The 20,728-nt window shown below is 43.6% G+C and overlaps 1 protein-coding gene across 1 annotated transcript in view; it reads right to left on the minus strand.

Annotated features, from left to right (window-relative positions):
• Window positions 1–6,430: 6,430 nt before the first annotated feature.
• AKR1D1 (aldo-keto reductase family 1 member D1) overlaps window positions 6,431–20,728 on the minus strand; it is a 34,454-nt gene continuing 20,156 nt past the window's right edge. Inside the window, exons 3-9 of the mRNA XM_075117524.1 lie at window positions 19,625–19,741; window positions 14,872–14,949; window positions 12,531–12,653; window positions 10,707–10,816; window positions 10,058–10,223; window positions 9,231–9,313; window positions 6,431–6,600 (exon numbers count right to left, since the gene is read on the minus strand). Coding sequence (XP_074973625.1) covers window positions 6,558–6,600; window positions 9,231–9,313; window positions 10,058–10,223; window positions 10,707–10,816; window positions 12,531–12,653; window positions 14,872–14,949; window positions 19,625–19,741 — 720 coding nt within the window. The 3' untranslated portion in view covers window positions 6,431–6,557. The remainder of the gene's footprint in view (window positions 6,601–9,230; window positions 9,314–10,057; window positions 10,224–10,706; window positions 10,817–12,530; window positions 12,654–14,871; window positions 14,950–19,624; window positions 19,742–20,728) is intronic.

The following is a 20,728-nucleotide window of genomic DNA, read 5'->3' on the forward strand; positions in this document are numbered from 1 at the left end:
CATGGAGCCAGATCCCTTCCACAAGGCTGTACATCTTGGTAACTCGATAAGGTGAGACATGTAGGTTTAAACCACCATAAAGATGTAAACCTGACATGCTGTAGCACTTTTCAGTGCTCTAACTGCTGAGGGAAGGGAGCTATATTGTTCCCCTCCCTCCAGCCATGTTCTCTGAGAACACTTTTATTGCCTCAAACTCTTGCACACCCAACAGACCAATTCTGTGAACACAGGGGCATGAGCCAAGTAACTTGGTAGTCTCAGGCCTAGAGAGGTGTAGATTGCCAAGGCAATTCATGACTGCTGGTGTAGTCTAAATGGCATGCCTAGAAAAAAAATGAGTAGAAATCCCAAATCATGTGGGTATTCCTAATATGTTACCTCTTACTTTCCTGCTTTGTTGTTTCTTTTACTCTATATTGGGAGGACCATACCTCATAGGGGACCAGAAAGGTAGCACTGGCTTGTTGAATGAGGGTGTGGGTTTCTGATTCATGGCTTAGAAGAACCTTTCTGAATGTTGGAGATTCCCCTTTGAAGTTTCTCAAGTGTAGATCAATATAGTCAATTAAACATAAACACAATCTCCTCCTCCTCACCCTATAGAAAAGCAATGCAGGACTGCAGTCCCACCACAGTGAAAAAGCAGGTTGTAACTGAACAGCTGGTTTTGGCTATTCTGGACTGCCTGGGGACATCAATACTGAACATGAGGGCTGGTGGGATCACCTTGCTGGGAAGCCTCTCTATTTCACGAGAGGATCCCTGGGTGTTGCCCTGTAGGTGGAAGCTGAGACATGGTGACATGAGGAGCAAAGCAGTTTTCCTGATAGATCACAAAGACAAAATACTCTTTGCAAGCTTTTCCTGGGGTCTGCCCCAGACCTGGGAGAGCAACATTGGTTAGGCTAATTGGGGAAACAGAAAATTTAGGATGAGTTTCCTTGCACTGAGGCATCTCTTTTGTGCATCTATACTGGCATAAGCCTTGAGTCAGCAGAGTCACTCCTGATTTGTATGTGCTGAACTGATAGCAGGATCCTACCCAGTGTCCTCAGCACTCTGTGCTTGCATGGCCTTTTCCTTGTTATGCACGAGGCTGCTCTGAGACGTGTTCTAGGTCATCATGAGCTCTCATTTAACTTGTAATTGAGTGCACGTTTGTCCTGGTGCAGGATTTTGCCATCGCTATGTTCAATGACCTTGGACTGATCTGAGGCCTCCATCCAGGTAGCTTTGCAGTCTACAGAACAAAAACTGAGCAGCTTCATCGAGTGGTGCCTCTCTGTGTGCATGTGTATGTGTTTACACACACATGCGTCGTCTTTCTTTCCAGCTCCTTCTCTCCCTCCTCTTTTTCCATTTGGTTCTGCTTTGCATTTTAGTTGCAATGTGTTGTCCTGTTTTGAGTATTGCTCATGCATGTTGAGTTAAGGTTCCCAGAGGAGTCTGTCTGGCACTGAAAAATTAAAATTAACTTTTTTGTTTTTCGCACTCTCAAAGCCCTTTATTTTAAGCTAGGGTTTTTGCTCCAGGGTAGTAGAATGTTGGGAAGAGCTGGAATATGGCAGTGCTGAGAATCAATTAGTATAAAAACTGCACTAACACCCAACTGCGTGCTTGTTACCCCATCCCCAAAGGCAAATGTTTTTTGCAGTTTAGGTCACAAGTGAAATAAGTATGTTGAATTTCATTCTAACATGTTACTGCCTTATGGACTTCTTTTCTCCACCTCTAGATGTGTGAATTGTGTCCCATTGAGAGCTGGGCAAAATATGTGTGTAAACAGCAGCTTCCTCCCTCTCCCCGCCCCAGAAAATAAGGGAGTTGTCTTGCAGATACTAATTTCGAAGTGTTTCAATTAGGTGGATGGCAACAAGGGGACTTTGGTGCTACTCTCAGTGAGGAAGGTGGTATCTCATCTTAAACTTACAAATTGGACTTACTGTACATAAGGAATCTGAGTCTGTCCTCTCTGCTTGCTGCAGACATAGTGAGAGATGTCTTGCATATCCCAGGCATGTGATTTCTTTTCCTCTAAGAGTCCCTACAACACTGGCTTTGCTTCTATACTTAAAATGATTCACACATTAAATTGAAGAATCATCTCTCATTCCAGTTATGAGTTGATCTTAATTAGTTAAGGAAAATGGCAGCCTATCTGCTGCTGAATTCCTTTGCACATCCCAAGGATACGGTAGTGGTTAAATATCCTGCCAGTCTGGAGATGAGCAGCTTTTGGCGTTTGTTGGGTTCAAGAAAGGAAAGAAGTGAGGACCCTGCAGTAATGTAACCAAGACTTTGCCTTTTGTGGCCTCTGATCCTCTCCTACATTTTCTGTTCTCGGTTATCATTACACTTTGGCCAGGGGAAGAGAGATCTCATATTTACAGCAGAGCACCCAGCTCTGTGGTACCTAGGCCTTAATGGCAGGCAAGGGATGAAAACTATGAGAGGTACTGCTTTACCCTGTGTCCAGTTCGGCTTATGCAAAACTGTGTACTAATTCTGGCTGATGGCTTGGTATGACCACTTGCCCTTTCCTTCACAAAACACATCATACACCCTTGTAAAACCTCTTGATAGCTTTGTGGTACAAAAATGTGGGGTATAAATCCAAATGGCATTCTTTAATGCAAGGTTGTAAAATGTACGCAGGGCCCATCCCACTTTGCCTCTTACTATTTTCCCTATTTCTTGTGCAGGCACGTGCACAGCATCAAGGAAAATAGGATGCATGTCCTTTCTGAAACCGAGTCGTATTCCAGATATTTAGTCCTGGGGAAGTTAAAGCTCTGCCTCCCCTTGGGGAAACAAATTCAGCTAACCATGTAGTGCAGGGTAGGGATAATGTCAGCATGTTGAGCAATAACCACTTGACAGTGCTTCCTTGTTGCCTCACCTATTAAATATGAGCATGCATGTGCCCAAGGAAGGGCCCAGCTGCAAAGCTTTGTGCTCTGCCCTGAGCTTGTGTAACAACAGGGAATGCCTCTTCCTCCAACAGCCAGGTAAGCCCATGCTCTAACATATAGCTATGGCAATTGCTTTGCTGCTGGGGATGTGAATATATCTTTCACCTGGTTTTCTGCTGGCCTGTCCAGAGCAGCTCATGGGCTGCAAAAAGCATCCAAAATGCTGCATCACTTGTTCTTCTCACTGCCATAGTCACTTGTGTATATTTGAAGCAAACTTCTTTGGTCTGGATTTCATTTCACTTTGCAGCTATAGAAAGAGTCACAGACTCCTCGGGTTACTTAGGGTAGACGCAAGGAAGTTTTTCCGGTACACATTTGGGTCTATTCTTGTCATGTGTGACTGCTGTCAGAGCAGAAGGTGCTACAGCCCCCTCTGTCCGTGCCTGACCCTTCCAGCTGGAGCAGGGCTGTATATGGTGCTTCCAAGGGACATGTTTCACATCAGGCAGCGAGCCTAATAAGCCTCTGAAATTTGCTAGATGTGAACAGATCTTGTGTGGGGCCGGGGTTTGTGTTTTTTCCTGTCTCTTTGTGCAGTTACTGATGGAATGCATTTCCCAAGCCCCCATCTGCATGCCTGTTTATTTTCCCTCTCCTAAACCTTTTCTTTGTAGGGCAAGATGGAGAACAATGGGAAGCAATGGTCTGAAACTGAGCAAAATGGGGAAAAAACTAGGCTAGACGTCAGTAGCAGTTTCATAACTGATGGAAATGAGTATGGGAGCATTTGCCCCTGGGAAGAGGCTGAATCTTTTTTTCATCGGATTTAAATGAGGCAGTGCAAACGAGGAGGAGGATTCTATTAAAATTAGGGGGGGATAAAGAAAGAATTTGCTGGCATGACTTGGGCTGGAGGAACTCTCTTAATGTGTCCTGCCTGTTAACTCAGTACAGATTGAAGACTTGATTATAGGGCATTACCTGTTAGAGAGGCGTCAGCATATCATCTTCCTTACCCACATGTACAAAGTCACTTGATTTATTAGAACCTCAGGCACTGCCTGATGTCTGGGTGGGATGTCTGGAAAGAGTAGATGGCTGTGAAGGGGCTGGTGTGAGCATTTAAGCTGAACGTTTGTTGACACTTGCAGTGTAGAAAACCAGAGCTTTGCCAAACCTGGCCTGAATGTTGGCCATGGCCAGAGACCTGCACCTGGTCGACTTACAGTGCAAAAATTTGTACAGTGCTACTGTTAAGCAATTAAGCCCCGATAGCTCTATTTAAGGCTTGTACATATGAAGGAACTGGAATAACATGTTGGGTATGGTGGTAACTGCACTGCCTTTGCCACTTGAATTTAGACTTATATTTTGTTGAGGTTTTTGGCCAGGACCTCAGCTGTTCACAAAAGGGTAAAGCAGTGCTGTGATAGGGGTTCTGACCAGCCCTGGGAGCAGTGCTCTACCTGACCTTGGGATTGTCCTTAGATCTACAGTAGCAGATTTCTAATATCTTCTTTCTCTTCAGCTATACCTCCCCACATTTTTATTTCCCCTTCTGGCCTAAGTGGGTAATAGACAAAAATGGGAATGGCCCTTGTGTAACCTCCAGCAAGCAGAATGTTCCTCTGTTGACACAACTTTATAAATGGATTTATAAATGCTATGTGAAGGGACCTGACTTCTCTAGTGGTCGCTGCTGAGCTCATTGAAGGATGTATTGGCACTAGACCCATTCAGGAGCCTTGCCTGCCCCTCCTGTGAAATGGTCACCTTTGTGCCTCGGCTCTGAGGAGCACGCCCTGACCCAACAGGAGCCAGCAGTGTGCCCTGGCAGCCAAGAGGGCCAACTGTGTCCTGGGGTGCATCAAGCACTGTATTGCTAGCCAGTCAAGGGAGGCGATTGTCTCACTCTACCCTGCATTGGTGCGGCCTTGCCTTGAGTACTGTGTGCAGTTTTGGGCTCCACAGTACATTAAGGATTTAAAGCTACTAGGTATGTCCAGAGAAGGGCCACGAAATTGGTGAAGGGTTTAGAGGAGAAAATGTACGAGGAGTGGCTAAAATCACTTGGTTTGTTCAGCCTGGGGAAGCGGAGGCTGAGGGGAGACTTCATTGCTGTCTACAGCTTCCTGACAAGGGAAGAAGGAGGGGCACGCGCTGATCTCGTCTCTCTGGTGACTAAAAATAGGACCTGAGGGAATGTCACGAAGATGTGCCAGGGGAGGTTTAGGCTGGATATTAGGAAAAGGTTCTTCACCCAGATGAATATGTTCAACATATTCACCAATTACCTGGATGAAGGGATAGAGTATACCCTCAGCAAGTTTGCTGATAAAAACAAGCTGGGAGGAGTGGCTGATACACCAGAAGGCTGTGCTGCCATCCAGCGAGACCTGGACAGGCTGGAGAGCTGCACCAAGGGGAACCTCATGAAATTCAACAAGAGCAACAGCAAGGTCCTGCACCTGGGGAGGAACAACCCCATGAACCAGTACACATTGGGGGCTGAACAACTGGGAAGTGGCTCTGCTGAGAAGGACCTGGGAGTGCTGGTGGATAAGTTGACCATGAGCCAGCAATGTGCCCTTGTGGCCAAGAAGGCCAACGGTATCCTGGCCTGCATTAAAAGGAATGTGGCCAGCAGGTTGAGGGAGGTTATCCTTCCCCTCTATTCTGCCCTAGTGAGACCACATCTGGAGTACTGTGTCCAGTTTAGGGCCCCCCAGTTTAACAAAGACAGGGAACTGCTCGAGCCAAGTCCAGCAGAGAGCTACCAAGATGATCAGGGGACTGGAGCATTTCCCTTATGAGGAAAGGCTGAGAGACCTGGGTTTGTTCAGCCTGGAGAAGAGAAGACTGAGGGAGGATCTCATAAATACCTATAAATATCTATAGGGTGGGTGTCAGAATGATGGGACTGGACTCTTTTCAGTGGTGCCCAATGACAGAACAAGGGGCAATGGGCACAAGCTGGAACACAGGAAGTTCCAGCTACACATGAGAAAAAACTTCTTCACTGTGAGGGTGACAGAGCAGTGGAAGAGGCTGCCCAGGGAGGTTGTGGAGTCTCCTTCCCTGGAGACAATCAAAACCTGCCTGGATGCATTCCTGTGTCCCTGCTCAAGCAGGGGGTTTGGACGAGATGATCTCCAGAGGTCCCTTCCAACCCCTACTATTCTGTGATTCTGTACAGATATATATTTATCTCAAATCCAATTAGATCCCCACTCATAACTTTCTCTCACTTGAGCTGTGAAACAAAATGATACTGCTTCACATTTACTGAAGCAGAACTTCTTGTTTCAAATTCAGTGAAGAATGTGCCATTGAGTGAAAATGATTTGGCTTGAACTAGTGAGCCTGTTTTCAAGAGAAATCTTAAATTTCATCAGCTGTCAGTTTTGAAGTTTCAGTACTCAGAGTTAAAGCCTCCTAAGGCTTTAACCAAAGATTCAATAGTTAAATACATGTGCTCTTCAGTAGCAATAAGAGACTGACAAGGCAAGAAGTAGTAAATGTCATGTTTTTAATGCTGATTTGAACAGTCTCCAATGAAGTCAAAGCACCAAACCTTCGGTCATTTTCAGTGAAGCCTCATGGCACAGAGTTAGGAACTTGCCTGGACACACCATGTTTTCAGTATTCATCGTTGAAGGGGTACTCTGGATGGTCACGCCACCTGTGGATAGGTCAGATTGAACAAATGAACTTCTCGGGTGAAGCAGGCTATCACATCACTGATACAATTGTCCTGTGTCTAGCAAATCATTTCTCTTCCTTGCAATATAAAGGTGGCCTTCATGGAAGGCTCTTCTGCTTATTCAGCAGCTATCTGCTCTGAATAATCTTCCCTGCAGAGTTGGAAGCAAACCTGTGCATTTAAGGAGAGAATAGTAAAGGACCACTTTTCAGGCCTACAGACTGCCTACCTTAAGGACAGATAGGAAAAACCAACAAGAGTTTGTATGTCAGCTGTTCTCACTATAGTTGTAGATGTAACTCAGGTTAGTAGAAGTGTTATAGGGAAGGGGAATGGCTTCACTATGTGTGCATTGTGGAAGGGGAAGACTTCTTTGTTCAGATGTCTAGAAAGACCCTCAGAAATAAGGGTTATATTTGAAGGAAAGGTGGAGATATCAAACTGTACTACTTTGGCTAATGCACTTAGAGTTGGCATGAACAGGTCTGGGTCTGGTATGGTGCTTTATCCAAGTGGCTGCCATATCTAGATTAGGTCTAGCTGTCCTCTAGCTCTAGCTTAGATGTAGATGCTCTGCTAGGTTAATAGCACCAATGGCAGAGACTTTACAAAGAAGCTTTGGGGTGACCCAGTTCAGGGGAGAAAGGTATGTTCATGGCTGCATACTACCAAAGGTAGAGATGCTTCAGGCTTCATTTTAAAAACTGCATGGTCAGGGAAGATGCATGATCCAGGGTCGTTCTAAAAGTCAAGAAGAAAATTCCCAGGGTCAACTGCAGGTGAAAAAATAACACTGTGTTTGCCCATTATTGATGGACTTGAGAGAGAGGTAGCTGGATTTTTGTTGTGGATTTTTTGTGTGTTTGAGAGGATGAAGCTAAACCACGAGCCCTGCCTTGACAAACACTTCCCATTAGCAAAATCAAAAACTCCTGAAAAGCGTTCTCAGGTGCACCATGGCAGGTGGCTGCCTTCCCTTACTGTAGAACACAACAAATATTGGCATTTATCGCAGCTGTGGATCCTTCCGGTTTGGGAAGGATACATTTTACAATATTGAAGTTAACTAACTGGAAGGCATGAAACATTTTTAATTGGTTGTGTCAAAACATTTAATTCCAATATTCAGCCAAGCTGAAGTGTTTACACATTAACAGATTGAGTCCGGATCACAAAAACAAGCCACAATGCTTTGGCTTGTTTGGTTTCAGTATAACTTGACAGTGTGAGTTGTCAGTGTCATAATATCTACTTGTGATTTATGGAGCACACTTTCTAATCAGATCTCACCTATTCAAAGATCTGAGTCCTTTGAATGAAAATTATTCACTCAGATGAGTCAATACAGCTTGGAATAACTGGTAAGGAAGAATATCTGTAGCAGAGACTGGGAGCACAAGATAAATCGAGCAGACAGATTAATGTAAAATTTGCCCAGCAAATTGCTCCAAGGGGAGAAGAAACCATTTCAGACTCACATTTCCTGGAGTACTCATTTTTTAAAAAAACTCAAATTTTCTGCTCAGATGCTTCATTTGCTAACTTATTCCACTGATTCCAATATCCTGTTTGTATGGGCTTACTCACACCATCAGAACAGCAGGTTTGCACACAGTATCCATGGTAGCTGATAACTGTACCGGAAGAGCCAGAGGAAAGATTTTTTTTTCCATTTCTGCTGGCATTTTTATCACAGCAGCCAAAGGATTTGCACAAAGTTGACTAACCAGAAGTCTTTCTGTATGATGGTTTGACTTTTTTTGATATATTGTTGGATGAAATAAGAAACCTCTTTAGGCTGGTAAGTCATCTGTTGCAGTGTCAATTCTGGACACTTCAGTGTGAGAACATGTAGTAGGCAGATATATGTTTATCTGCTCCTTACATGGCAACATTACTTTTCCAAAAAGCATTTTTCACAGTTGAGGTCAGACTGTATTTAAGCATTTTCATCACACGTGGCACTCCTGTGAAAAATAGAGCTGGCAACATCCATCCTATGCATCCTGTTTTCCTTGTCCTCAGTGGCCTCCTGTGTGAAAATTTATTCTAATAAAGCAAAGCATTTAGTGTATTAGTTTTTGGCTTGGTGGCTTAGGAAGTTCTCCTATGGGGATCTGCATCCTTTAACTTTGCTTCCAGAAAAGGCTCCTGCATTTGCACCAAGGTTATGTTTCATGTATATACTGCCTAGAAGTTTAAAGGATGTTATAGCTCAACTTAACTATGAAAAACCAAAGAATTTCAAATATCATCTGCTAGTGAGAAGCCTTCTGGAAATAAGTGTTGCTAGTTGATGGAAGGCTATTTTAAGTTTTAAGGAACTACAGCTTCAAAGCACCTGGCTGAGCTTAAATGTGAAAGATGAACTCCATTATGATGCTTTTAACTTAGTTCATATTTCCTATCATATTTATGCAGCACACTTATTTTTGCAATGGGTCTAGGAGGATACTCAGGCTGCATTAAAGACCTCCCATATTTAAGCCTTAAAATAAGGTTGTTTTTTAAAAAAAAAGGTAAGGTTTTTTTGTTTTTTGTATTTCTTATAAAAGCCTCTGAAAAGACAGGAATGTTCTGTGAGGATCTAGGATTACTTCTGGACTTACATTAACAGTTCCACATAACGAACATTTTTGTTCAGGGCTTCAATTTCTTTCATCTCTTTCTCAGTGAGGGAGAAGTCAAAGATCTAATGGAAGGAGATGTTAGGAATAAGTTAGCATATCTTGTCACGATTGACATCCATGTTGCAGATTTCAGCTGTACAATCCCCCCGTCTCCCCAACAAATCTATACTTGCTTGCATTTATAGGAAAGTCTTGAGGACATGAGTAAGTCCAGTCACGTTTGCTTACACTCTTGCAAGAAAAGAAAGGTAGCCTGGCAAGTACTGGGCTACCAGATTTGAAAGCAATACGTTGGCAGGGAAAGCAGGGAGCAGTGTGAGTACTGAATGCTGCAAGGGACACAAGAACAAATTCTTAATCTTATTTGGGTGTGGTGGTCAAGCCAAATGCTTTCTGGGGCTGTGGTTATGAGTTTTTCTGGCATACTTGTATGCAGCAACCCTTTCCTAACAAATCTGCCCCATACCTGAAGACTGGGCAGAACAAGTCAGTCATTCGTGAACACCCACAGCCAGCAACCTTGAACTGCTGACTTACCAAATCACTGCAGCAACTGGTGCTCTGGGATACACCACCAGCTGGAACTTCAGCTACTCCAGGTTAAAAGACACCAAAAATTTCCTCTCTGTTCTATTATTGTCGTATCATGCTACCATTAAGTGATGGGGACAAAAAGCATCAAATGTGGCAAAGCTTGACGTTGGTCAAGCCTTATGTCTACAGAAAGAAATGGGAAAGATCACTTTCTACAGGAGCTAAGCCAATGTAAGTGGATTCATCCATGCACCCTCGGAGTATGAATTTACCTGGAAATTCTCTCTGATGCGTTGTGGATTGAAGCTTTTTGGGATGACCACCACCCCTCGCTGAATGCTGAAACGCAAAGCAACCTGTGCAGCTGTCTTGTTGTACTTTTTGCCAATGGCATTCAGCACAGGATCCTTCAGTAAAGGAGGGGAGGACACATTTACCCTGGAAGAAAATTGGAAAAAAAGAAAACAAAGAAAACCTTCTTAACTTTAAAGTCAAAACATAGAGGCATCAACTTGTATGGGGACAGAAAACTGCACCTTTTTGACAAGTAGGGTGAAAGACGGAGAAAAGTTTTGGCACTTAGGTTGGTGGGCTGTCAAAGGCAACTTCCTATGTGATGTCCTAATGTTGACTTAGTTTTTACTTCCTCACCTAAGCACCAACATTCCCAGTTACAGACACTTGCTTCCTGTTAGAGGAGACCTAAGGTGACCTCTTATACAAACACCTGGCATATTTGAGGACAGCATGCAGCAGGAGTGTTGCAAGCTTACATTCACAACAGTAATATTTAGACACTGAAGTTCTAAACTACTCTGAAAAATGGGACAAAGGTATTTTGCACAGAGACCCAGAAATGGAGAACTATTAATCTTTTCCTCGATAGTGACACTGCTATTAGAGGGTAGCATGGAAACTTACCATGTCTCATCCCTTGAGGTTCCCAGTGGGCTGTATCCAACAATAACGATGTCATGTTGCCTGCAAAATTCTAAAAGTTTGGGTTGGGTGAAATAGGGATGGCATTCGACCTACAAGAGTAACATAGAAAGGATGATTAATTAACAGGGCCAGATGCAGAAGCAGATGGTGTCCCAATATTTGGGAGAGCTACAGTCCAGACGATGGTTTCAGGAAAAGATACATGTAAGTTAAGGAACAGGGTAACACAGCCTATGGTTACTGTTCTAATTGTACATTGCTTCATGATGGATTTTTCTTTTTGGTGGACAGCAGATCAACACCTGTGGTTGTAATTTGGCTGCAGGGAATTTTTATCGGCCCCAAGTGGAAAGGTGGCAAGAAGTAGGGGGACGGATGCGAGTGAAGCTCACTAAAGAAGTAGGCTGAGAAGGCAGCCCATCTCATGTGGGTCAGATCTCTTTTCTGTGCCTCTTGTATTCAGGATGACTAATCTGATGTTTTTAGGGGAAGTGTTGGCATAAACTGTCCCAGATTGAAAGGTGAGAAGATATGTAAAAGGTGAGACATCTCCATAATGGTTATGACCTTGTTACAAGCTCTGCCCTCCCACAGTGCAAATACTGTCATGATTCCCTTACAGGCCGGGATTTTCTGGCTTCATTCTCGGTCTCTGGGAAAGGGATGTCTACGAAGTGACAGAACAACCACTGTTTTCAGGCAGTCTGAATCCAGGTGGCACATCTGTGCTTGCTGGCTAGCTGCCCTAAGCTGGGCTTAATCTTTTGCCCTGTTTTCCACAACCCCAGGAAGGAACAGCAATGCTCTGTGCAGTCTTAGGGGCACTCCAGAAACAGCAATTGCATTTTACACCCACTGGGCATGTTAATACCAGTGAAGGGAGCTGGCATTTCCTCCTCTCACAGGCTGCCTTTCCATGCAGGCCAAAGATAAGTGAAGGATATAGCCAGCCTCCCTGCCCTGCCCCATGCCAATCCTAGTCCTCCAGGCCACGCATTGAGGGTGGGAAGTTGGACCCAGTTGGTCTCTGGCCTCTTCTCTGATACTGCTAACATGGATATTTGTTTGTGCCAGATGAGTCAGAAGAGTTTCCCAGCGATTTCTAGGAAATGCAGTGAGCTGCCAAATGCCAGAGGCAAAGGTATTGGGCATTCAGATGGGTCAATGCCACTTACAATCTTCTCTGAGCCTCACTACTATAATGTAACTCAGACTTGCCTATCATCTTCACGGGCTTGTTCAGCTCAAGTGAATTGCTTAATGGGGCCTCCTTATTTTAAGTTTTTATCTTACTGATGTCTTACAGGAAAGGCACAAGAGAGCAAATAGAGGAAATTTAGGAGTTGCTTCTGATGGCTTTTAAACTTGGGAAGCTTAGAGTTGCTCAGGATCCCTGGTACTTCGGGTTGTTTTGGTTTGGTGTCAGCTGAGGTAGACACGGCTTCATTGAGGACTGGTTAGCCCTGAATGGTTTGCCTTGGGAATTTTTTTAACTTGAAGTAAGGTACATGGCAGAGATTTAAGGTGTGCATTGACTCAGCATTCAGCCTTGTTACAGAGCTTGGCACAACCAGGTTTGTAGTCCTGGAGCAGGAACTGAGAAGACCAATTGTTCCAGCATCTTCAAATACTTACCTTTAGCCTATATAGGATAAGTAATTTTTTCAAGCTAGAAATGAAAGTGTGACAGTATGGAGGGCGACACCTCTAGCAAAACGCGCATCACCCTTGGCTTGGGCCACACGTTGCCTCTGTGTTCCCTACGGGTTAGTGGCACCATAGCAGGTACTGCCCTCAGCTTACCTGGTTGCTGACAGGTTTGTACTTAAGCCCTGGCTTGTTCAGGATCATCTCCAGCTGCCTGCGGTTGAAATTGGATACTCCAATAGACTTTGCCAAGCCTGCATCTTTACACGCTTCCATAGCCTGCAAAGAAAGCAAAGACCATTGGAGTCCTACATCTTAGCTTGATTCCTTGGAGCATGTGTTTTAGAGTTAGGTGGAAGATAGTTCATTCTTGAGACTGTAGAAAAAACCTTTGCTAAAGCAGAACTAACAGCTCTACTAGCATGAGGGCTGGTACCATCCTGCTATTCTAAACTCCTTTCCTGTGTAGCCCCATTTTCCAGACTAAGCCCTAATGTCTTCTATCTCCTGTGATGGTAAAATTTGTCTGGAGACCAGAAAGATTAATCTGAGATATAGACATGTAAGTGCCAGGCATCTGCTTTCAAAGAGTTCTGCTTACTTTATGCTGCTTTAGCACTGCCTCAAAGCTGGAGAGGAGAGAGTGAAAAAAACAGATTGCTTTCCTAGTAAGTAAATTTTTCCCTTTGATTGTAAAAGAGTTTTTAATGTGAAATCTCTATCCAGTGAAACCCCCTAAATATCTGGCAAGGCACATCACAAAACCAGCACAGAAAACTTCAGTACAGTATAAAATAGGGGAGAAAAAAAGGGCGGGGGGGGAGGGGGAACAAAGGAATTCTAGATATTCTGCACTTCAGACAAATCCTAATAGCTGAGAAAGCATTATGAATACATGCCCTGGTCTTCATTAGCTTAATCTGCTGGGTTGTTAAGGGGAAAGAGGGGTCCTTTCCTACAATTTTCCCCTTTGCTCCCAGAAACTCTGCACGCAAATGATTCAGTGACTGTTTGAGGCAGAGCAGGCCCCACTGTGGAGCTGGATGCCCCCCTCCTGTTGGTTTTATTATTCCTTTCTGTCTCACAGGAGCTGAAAGCAGGGAGGTAAGAAGGACTGTGTATTTGATGACCTCTAGTTGGCCCCATATGCTTTGTATCACTCAGTGACAAGTCAGCAGATATAGTCACCTGGAGCCATTTTTGCCTGCTAGCACCATACTGCAAGTGTGAAATGATCTGGATTGAGTTTAGCCGGTTTTATTTAGATTGATGCTGTTATTTGCAGGCACTCACCACCAACTATTTTTTCTCTTGGCTTATTATCTGAAGAGAGTGACCTGCTACAATATATCCTTCACAATAAGCACCAGCTTGAAGATAAAAACATAACAATATTCAGACAGCTGTTGCTTTCAACATTTGAGCAGTTAGCTTGTGAAAGAGAGGAATGAACGGTGTCAGCCAAAGACAAGGGTAACATAAACACGGTAATCCCTGTTCCCTCCGAGACCCAGTCTGGATGGCTCAGCTGCCAGGAGAAATCCTAAGCCTGCCCTGGGCTTTCTCCCACTCTGAACTTAACTTTACCCATTCTCCACCTTTATGCTCTGCACCTCAAGTAGAGCTAAACTGGGACATGACTATCCACCTCTGGATGGGGCAAGCTGAAATGGATGATGTAGTAGCTCATGTTACCTCTCTTGGTGGGAACTGGGCTGAATTAGTAATGTTTTTGTAGGAGACCTGCTGCAGAAGGAAAGCCAAGCAGCTTTGGTCATGGATTAGAGTAGCCAAGGCTTCAAAAGACAGGAACGTGAGGAGGTTGCTTAATCTCACTTTCTGCCTCAGCTGAGATCCTGAAGCAAGTGGTAGTATGCTTAAGGAGACATCTGGCTATAGGACTAGAGCTCATCATAAACAATTTAGGATGCAGTCTTTCAGGCAAATGCTATCTCCCTCCAAGTTTCTTAGGAGAAAAACCTTGTGTTCTCATCTGATAATTAAATTTAGAAGTGAGTGAACTTGTTCTGATGGCAAGGGTTTGGGTTTTTTTTTTGTGGGGATGTTTTTATGGTAAGCTTTAGGGCAAATTCTCTTTTTTTTTCTTGAAAGTGAAAAGCTTCCCTTTTTTGAGGAGGACCCAGTCACTTCTTAGGGCTCCAACTTTCTCCTGCTGTAAAGATCTAATAAAGAGGAGAGATTGGTAAAACCTACTGACACCTCAATTAGCAAATGTAGAGTGTGCACTCCCTGAAAGAAGGAATGTGGATGTCAGGTATTTCAACAATGTTTTATTTTTTTTTATAAAAATAACTAAGTGATGGCAAGAAGCAACATCCTTAGGGACAGAAGTAAAACTTATCCATAGAGCTAGTAGAATTTGATCCATTTGCCCTGTCAATATGGCTCAGCTCTCTTTATGAAGGCCACAAACAAAACTGAGAAGGCGGATCTGTGTTTTTTAAAGAATATATGGATGGATGTTGTGTTTGCTTACCTCCCAAGTGGCACATAGGTCTGTCTCATGGTAGATAAATTTTCCATTTTCATCTCTTGGGTAGATTGCATCTCCAGGCTGAAAAGTAAAACCACATTTTTGTGCTTTAAAGAAAAATTTTTACTTCTCAGGGCAAAGATTTTTTTCCACAGACTGTTTCCACTAGCAAAAAAAAAAAATCAAAAGTTTTCTGAAACACCCTAAGTTCAACGGGTCATTCATGCTGGGCTTACCACATCCTCCACTGCTAGATCATCCTTGGATACAATTCTGAAATGTCACATGAGTGCACACTCAGAAGTTCCCGGATGGCCTTGTTTTTCAATAAAGTTTTGATATTTATGTTGTGGCATCCAAAGGACTAGTTTCCTTCCAAAGGGCTGGGTTAGGGTACCAACCTGTGTTCTCTTCCGCTTCTTCCCTCATTTCTTCCCAGCCCTTCCTCTGACCCTGCTTGTGTCCTAGGTATCTGGGAGGAGTACCAGCTCAGTCCAGCTCCCAGCTGTTGGAGGGACCATTTCGAAGAGCTACTTACTACTAGTAAAGGGCTATGTATGTAGCCACAGTACAGGCAGTGAACCTCTTAAGTGCATTATCAACCTTTCTTTGGGCACTCAGAACTCTTTCTTCATATCTCTATACCCCATAAACAAGACTTCAGAGATGTGCTCATGAGATACCAGCTCATAACTCAGCTTTCTCTTATTTGCTGGCCATTTCACTGTTGTTGCAGGCAATGCATTAACACCTCCCTCCCTTTTGTCTGATTGCAGTTTCTCTTTTTTTCATAAAAACCCTTCTGTGATTTTTGATATTTGATCTGACTGCAAAATGCTACATTTCAAAGGCCTGGGTACAAGATGTTGACACGGTAACTGCTTGGGAACATGCAGCTGTGACTAATATGATCAGTAACTGGCGCCTCCCAATTCAGTCCAGAAGTTCAAATTCAAGGCATCTAATGGGAAAAGTGAGCCTAAGGAAAACACAGCCTCAGATTTCACAGGCCAAGGTTTAAGTAACAGGCATAAGTTTGTCTCCTCCATATGTGCTGGTTTTCCTCAGTGAATTCCACAAAGATGACTTGTTGCCTTTGTTGCTATGTCTTGCTTAAAAAGAAAATCTTGACTAGAAGGTGGTAGGTAGCTGTTGTGTACATCTTTCTATTAGAAGACAAACTGTTTGCCATCATAACTTGAGGTGGAGAAGCCCTATTTGCAAAACCACCCCATGGTATTTTGGAAGGAACCATTTCTCCCTGTGATATTTCAGCAGACTCTCTAAGGACTGCAAGCTCAATGCATAGCAGTTGGACTTCTCTGAGTTTAGGGCACGAGTCTGAATTCAAGATCTTTTACTCTGTTCTGTTTCTAATTTGTTAACTTCTGTGCAACATCGCTTTTTTTTAATAGTAGTCAACAGACAGCAATTACGTTATCTAATTTATCATCCCCCAATTTCCTCGATTTCGATCACTTGTGTTCTAAAAAGAGAACAAAATCAGGATGAACAGTGCTTGAAGATGAACTTATCTTGACTGAGATAAGTGGTGCCAGCTTTTTGCACCAGCTTTTTGCAGATTTCCACAAGGATCAATCCTTCCTCCTGCCTCCAGGGAACGGCATGAGGTGCTGAAGTACGGTTGTCCCTACTCAATAATTTCCAGGCAATACTTTCTCTGCCAAGCTACCCTTTTATGCAAGGGAGTTCCTGAACGGAAAAACTGTCTGCAGATGGATAAAGAGGGACAAAAAGTGCTGAGTTCTGAAGGTGACAGGATGGTGGTTAATGGGTCTTTGAAAAGGTCTTTCAGAAATTGCTCACATTTCTCAGCTTTGGGTTCTTAGACTACACTGCACCGCTCATTCCCACAAAAGCTGTTGTCTTCTCTTGCAGTTTTCTTGGAGATAGCCATGCACCTTAGACTGCGCCTCAGGTGGCTTCCTACCATGCTGCTATAAGAGCACTGAAATAAGTGGGACAACACCATACAGTCATTGCCACTATGCAGGGATCACATTGTGTCATGTCATGTTCAAAGCCTGGAGGCACTCTGAAAGCTACCAGACAGCTTACTTGCATATTTAAAACACAGCAGTTGGTAACCACTGAGAGGAAAAGCCCTGCTCCCATTATAATAATTTCCTCACCAACACAGATGCAGGAAGGCAGGTCTGCATATCCCATTGCTTTCACAAAAGTCTTTGACAAAAGGGCTTTCTCAAGAGAGCAATTTTAACAACTTGTGAATGCCTATTATATAATCAGAAGGCAATAGGAAGTCAAATAGTGAGGCCATTGGCCTGTTTTGATATATTTTCTTAAAAGGACAAGAAGATACTTGGATGAGACTTGTTCAATGTAAGGCTAAAATACCTGCTTTCCTGCTAGATCACAGGAAGTTCCATCTGAATACGAGGAAAAACTTCTTTCCTGTGAGGGTGACAGAGCGGTGGAAGAGGCTGCCCAGGGAGGTTGTGGAGTCTCCTTCCCTGGAGACATTCAAAACCCACCTGGACGCGTTCCTGTGCCCCCTGCTCTAGGTGTGCCTGCTCAAGCAGGGGGGTTGGACAAGATGATCTCCAGAGGTCCCTTCCAACCCCTGCCATTCTGTGATCACAGAATAATTTAGTTAGGAGGGTTTTAGAGATCATTTAGTGCACAGGTACCTGCTTACTGATGGATCAGTGATCTGAACAGAGTCCCCTAGCAAACCTGCCAGTGGGTATGATCTCCCTAGGCAGAGGGAATGGTGGCCTGGAGGAGACTTGTTCCTGCTGGTCATCTGCCTTGTTAGGGTAGAGGGGCTGAGTACTACTGTTGGACTAAAGGGAAAACAGACAAAAGTCCTGAATGTGGAATCTACATGAGGGAAAAATGCAGGGAGGTGTGGGCTAATGTTGGTAGGTCAGTGAATAATGTCACTCCAGATGTTAGTCATTCTTGATCCACCCAAAAGTGCTGATGTGGTGGGGCTTTCCTCCTCTGAGTGGTGCTCTCTGAAAACAGATTCCTCTTACTCTGCCTAAAAGCCCCTGTAACAGCTTGCACCACTGGGCTCTGCAGGGGCATGTTTCTTACTGGCTTCAGACTGGAACCATAAGCTTTGTCTCAAGTACTTCACTGGTTTCAAGCAGAAACTGCTTTTGCAAGAATGTTTCTGGGGAGATGGGAAAGTACCAATATTTGTAGACTATAAGTTTGTTAGATTTACTCCTGCACATCCCTCACCAAAGGCAAGCATTGCATGCGGCGTGGGTGTATTTGTGAGAGAGGGAGGAAAGAAAGGGAACCTGTCATCATTGCAAGAGGGCGGGTTTTTTTCTTTTTGTATTTGGCACAGAAAGATTTATATTTTTCGGGCAGAAAGCAACATATTTTTTTCTCTCCTCTCACGGTGGACATAAAGGAATAGCAGTCCTAGAGATTCATTCAACAACTCAGATTGTTGATACAGGCCTCAGGAGTCAGATGTATGTTACTTTAAAGCCAGATGTCTATATCGTTATATTGTGAGACAATGACCTTCACTATGTGGGAGAATGAACTACTAGAGAATATAAACACAAGCAAAGGGAAGCAGGAAATTGCAAGTGGTGGGAAGTTTTTAAAAATGTACCCAAAAGGATTCCATACGTGGGACCATTTAAATAAAGTTTTAATATCTGAGTTCATTTACTCTTATACAGGTCTTAATGGGATATGGCTTCCTTGGGGAAAAAGGAACTGCAGGACTAAGGTGATTGCTTCGTTGGTAAATTGCTTCCTATCTGATGCTTCTGGCAGTTTGGAGTCCATAGTAAAATATAATTTTAATAATCAGAGAACTACCTTAGTTGCAAAAAGAGGCCAGTTTAGAGCTTAAACATCCCACAGAAACAAGTAGCCTGCTAACTGGCTGACCCTATTCTCTCTAAGAAAAAGGATTTAATTGGTTCAAAGACACTTAAATGCATTTTTAATCTCATTCTTCTAATTTCACTAGTATTTCATTTGCCTTTATATCATGTACTTGTGGAAGAAAATTGTAAAGCCAGGTACAAATGGCTGTGCAACCAGAAAGTTTGGGGACTTGCAAGAGCTTGTTGCAAGGGAGGCATGCAACTCTAATGTGAGCTCCTTGCATTCAAAGGTTTTGTCTACAGGTTGCCCAGAGGCAGCAGTATGAAGGCTTTAACTTTTTAGACATTTGAGAGTGAGAGAGGGACAACCCATGTTTGGGACCAACTGTGATCTACTGAAGCTGTCCAAGAGGAGATTAAGATCATAACCATGATTTGCCCAGTGGCTTTAATACTACTGAGCCTATTCCTTTTCGGGACAGAGTAAGAAAACCACCTTGATGGCTTTTCCCCCTTTCTCTCTTCCCCTCCAAACTTTGCCCCTAGCCCTTTGCTCCTTTGTATAACCACTTTCCTCCAGTGACCCCCCTCCCCATGCCTCAGAGAGGATTTAGACATACAGTGCTTCAGCTACAGTAATTCTTCAGCACAGAAAGTGTTCAACCCCACTTAAGAGACCTGTTATTCCAGTGGAGACACCCCATACTACAGCTGTCAGTAACTGTTCTCACACCACCTATAAGCCTCCCTTTGTGGGGGTACTGTGCAGAAATGTATGCATGCAGTTTATATCAAACATTATTGAGCCAAAGTGCTGTTTTCAACAGGGACTGGAAGCTGCAAGTAGAATGCTAGATAAGGACCTTGGTTCAAGCCAACCATTCACTTTTTAGGGCAATGTTTATTTTTACCTTGAAAGCCATTGGCAGCTCAATGATGTAGAGATCAACGTAGTCCAGCTGCAGGATCTTCAGGGTTTTCTCCAGCGTGGGGCGCACTAGCTCTGGGGGGTGGCAGGTATTCCACAGCTGGGGAGGCAAACACAGGCTCTTTTTTGGGTGCCAGGAGGAATAGTGAGCATCCTCCAGCTGACACCTGCCTTCCCCCCCACCCCCACCTTGTTCTTCTGACAGAGCCCATTATGCACAACACAAAGACACTGTGGTGTCACTGCAAGACAAAGGTGAGGGGCCTTATCCTGTCCTCTGCCATATGCAGATGTAGAGCTTACATGTGACCCAGTAAAGCCATTACATATTTATTACAAGACAGGTTCTTCTGTGCTGAGTATATTGCAAACTCTTGCTCAATGAACTTAGGCAGATTCCTTTTGCTTTCTGAGTTTTCCAAGCATATGATTTCACTGGAAAACTTTGTTTCCACAAGAAATCTGTGGTCAGTTTTATGCTTGAAGGCAGAGGCTTGGATCATGTGAGTTAGCTATTGAACAGCCAAGCACCCAGCACAAAGAGAATCTTTTGATTTTCTCCTGTGGTCATGGAGCCTGAGTGAATGCCTGACCTAGGGAAGTTTTAATTTACTCCCCAGTCCTCACTGAAAGATATATTATTGTTTAGTTACTATAACACGGGTGTGACTAGTTAAAGCACAGCCTTTTCAACCTCTTTAATCACAACTCCTTCCTTGTGGGGTTATGCCCTGAGATTGCTATGGAGTGTGCTTAGTTGATTAGCTTTCAGTACTATCTCTAACTGAACTCTGCTGATTAAAATCTCTTGCAAGAATAAAACCATAGTCATGGTAATTACTAACCAAGAGCTCTTTGTAAACCAAAGAGCAGTTAAAATCGACAAAAACTAGAATTAATGCACAATAGGTTTAAAGTGCCATTTGCTTGTGTACAATAAGATGGACTATTTTATCTTCCTTTTTCAACACATAAAACTGATATGTGGAGTCATGTTGACGGTTTTGGCACCTTTATTGGCTGGAAAAACCTTCTGTTTGCTAGTATTGTCATTGTCTATCTGGTTCTGCCACCAAAGCTGGCGGTC

This window comes from Phalacrocorax aristotelis, chromosome 1 (genome assembly GCF_949628215.1).
Source record: "Phalacrocorax aristotelis chromosome 1, bGulAri2.1, whole genome shotgun sequence".
Taxonomy (NCBI): Eukaryota; Metazoa; Chordata; class Aves; order Suliformes; family Phalacrocoracidae; genus Phalacrocorax; species Phalacrocorax aristotelis.